The 3,343-nt window shown below is 30.1% G+C and overlaps 1 protein-coding gene across 1 annotated transcript; it reads left to right on the forward strand.

The window, feature by feature from the left end:
- Window positions 1-2,743: 2,743 nt before the first annotated feature.
- Window positions 2,744-3,142, forward strand: LOC136083118 (uncharacterized). The gene has a single exon (XM_065802527.1). It carries the CDS (start codon window positions 2,744-2,746, stop codon window positions 3,140-3,142), a length of 399 nt encoding a protein of 132 aa, XP_065658599.1.
- The last annotated feature ends 201 nt before the right edge of the window (window positions 3,143-3,343 follow it).

Genomic DNA, 3,343 nt, shown 5'->3' on the forward strand with positions numbered 1-3,343 from the left:
AAAATCAACAAAAAACTTTTATTTAGAAGTAGCAAAAAACAAAAAGACAGTCGTGCCAGCCGAACTTTTCTGGAACAGTTTAACAAAAACAACAATGCTGATGAAAAAAGTTTTTATCTTCCAAAATTTTTATTCTTTACCCTGATTTGGAAAAAAAAAATTATCTTCCACGCGCAGGACCGACACAAAACATCCTCTTCCAATTTCTCCATAACAGCTTACCTTCTGCTGGCTTGCTTGCCAAAAGCACAAGGCAACATATCGTTAAAAACAACAGATGTAAAACTTGCGGAAAAATTAAGGACAATCTGCACATCTTTGCCTTCTGTCCTCTTTCTGTTACAATATGGGAATACTTTAAACATGCATATAACTCCTTGACATTACAAAACAACTTTTCTCCAATAAATTCGATATTCTCGATTAAGACTGCGAAGTTATCGGAGAAAAACCCTACCTTGCAGCTGCTGATGACAGTCACTCAAACCATTATGAGTGAAATATGGAGCAGCAGATGCCACCATATGTTTAACAACTCGAATATTGACCCAATGTCTGTGATCAGGTTAATTACCTGAAACATCAGGAATATTATTACTTTAAAATATAATTATCATGCCCGTAGAAATACCACGGACATTTTCTGTCAACTTTTTTGTATTAAAAACGTTTTTTGTCAAATAGAGAATGGGAACCTGCAACTAAACATATGAGCTAAACTAATACACTAGCTCATAGCAAGAGCTAAATGTTTAGTTAAGTGTTCCTGTTTCTGCAAATAAACTTTTCTTTTTTACAACAAAATTATAGTTATTTATTATTAATAAATTACTGCCAGCACCTATTTTATAATATATAATATACTATTTGCATGGTTTTTGTACCTTTCGTAACGTGGTGTATGTGTATGAGTATTTTTTTATTTTTATTTTACTAAATAAAGTCTTTTTTTACTAAATATATTTAATTAATCTTTACCAACTTCATCTTCAACCCTTTTCCATATTCTCGATTTCTTTCCGCACAAAGGCTCAAAAATATAAATAAAAATAAAAACAAAAAACACAAAAAAATATAAAATTTTAAAATACAAAAAAATACAAAATTAAAAAATACAAAAAAATATATATATATATATATATATATACATTTGAAGGGCTTATTGTGAAACAATGACTAGCCACACTTTTTTCAAAAATGAGTTATTTTCATTTTTATAATCATAAATAGTATACGCAATAGCCAAAAAGATATTATGGCATAATTCTTAAAATTGGAGCTATAAATATAAAATCATCTTACTGCAAAATGTGTTAATTATATATTTTGAGGTTATACAATGACATGCCATACAAAATGGCGCCGAAACGTCATCACGTTTAAACAGTTTCTGCTGATTTAAAAAAAATATCAGCGATAATAGTGCTACAAGTAGTGGTTTGATGATAGTGATGCTGATTAAGACTATGTTTCTGATGGCAATGAAACTATAGCTTCAAATCAACAGGTAAACCTTTATTTTTATTTTGTGGCTTGTTATTATATTGCACTTAATATTATAATACAAGCAAAAAGTTCAATATTGTGGCTTGTTATATTATTGTATGTTTATTTTAGAGTAACACCCCAAAAAAATCTGCAGATGTTACAGATTCTGTTGAGTATCCTAAATTAACAGCCTACAAGCGAGTTAGAGTCGAAACACCGGAACCTAATCCTTAGAGTCGCTGAAGACAAAAAAATGAAAGCACTTATTCAAGAATAAAAAGAAAAACACGACAAAATCAGGGAATAAAAAGAATAAAAAGAAAAACACGACGAAATAAAAAGAAAAACACGACGAAATCACGAATATTTTAGTGATAAAAGAAAAAATAAATGTAGGAAAAAATTAGGGGGTGCTGAAATAAAATTTTTTGATGAATTTTGGAATTTAGGGTCACTGGATTTACAGAACAGTTATCTATTTGGATGCGTAAATATCGTTCAGAAGAAAAGGTCTTACAGACATAAACAAAAAAAAAAATGAGTCTAGTAGGAGTTACAACGCAAATTATTTTATTAATATTAATAGCCAGAGCATTAAAGTATGTAAAAATGAATTCTTAAATGTTCATGGATTGCAACAATTAAAAGGCAGATTGAACAATAATGTTTCAAAAATTATAAAAGGGATATCCATACCAAAGACTGATAAAATAGGAAAACATGCATTCACTTTATTGGGTCTGTTAGACCCAATAAAGTGAATGAAGAAAAAAAAGCAGGTGTTAGAAACCATGTAAATTTAATTCCAAAATATCAAAGTCATTATAGTGGAACTGAAAATTTACACAAAGAATACTTGAACTGCGATATGACCATATCAAGTCTTTATTCGGATTATTATCTTCCCTGGTGTATACAACAAAATATTGAACCAGTTTTAGAGCATACTTATAGAAAAGTTTTTTGTTCAGAATACATTTTTGGTTTTAAATTACCAAAATCGGACACCTGCAAAACTTGTTATCAACTCAATAATAAAATAGAAAGAAAGAGTAGTTGCCAACTATCAAGAGTTGATTAGATTACAAAATGAACTTAGACTCCATAATGCAAAGGCCCTAGATACGCAAGAAAAGCTTAAATTGGAAACGGCAGTTTCAAAACACAACAACAGTAGTAACTTTCGATTTACAACAGGCTTTGCCACTTCCGAAATTAACCAATTAAATAATCCAACATTTTATTGTAGAAAAATATGTATAATTTGGACATATATGATTGCACAGCGGGAATGGGTCACATTTTTCTTTGGATAGAAAATATAGCAAAAAGAGCAAGTGATGAAGTAGCATCCATTCTTTTAAAGTATTTAAGCAAAATAACTGAAGTAGATTACTTGATAATCTTTACTGATAATTGTCCCGGACAAAACAAAAATTGGCTACTGATGGCTCTCTGGTTACAGTTGGTAAAAAAGAAAAAATTTAAAAGTATAACTCATAGTTTTCTTATAAGTGGCCATACTCATCTTCCTTCGGATAGAGACTTTGCTCTTATAGAAAAACGTCATAGAAATATGCACCACAAATCTATTCTCCAGGAGAATGGCACAATATTATTAGCAAAGCAAACAGAAAAACACCGTTTGAAGTAACAGATATGAGGCAAACAGGTTTTTTAAATTTTGCCCCTATTTTTGCAAATATTAAAAGAACTACACATACAAGCGATGAGATTTTGCTAACGCAGTTTCCTATTACTTTAATGCAGAAAATACTAAGGTTTTCTATATCAACATGACGTTGATGAAGACGAGAACAAACAAGTCAATATTGCAAAGAAAGGAAGACCGTTG

The sequence above is a fragment of the Hydra vulgaris genome, chromosome 08 (genome assembly GCF_038396675.1).
Source record: "Hydra vulgaris chromosome 08, alternate assembly HydraT2T_AEP".
NCBI classification, from domain to species: Eukaryota; Metazoa; Cnidaria; class Hydrozoa; order Anthoathecata; family Hydridae; genus Hydra; species Hydra vulgaris.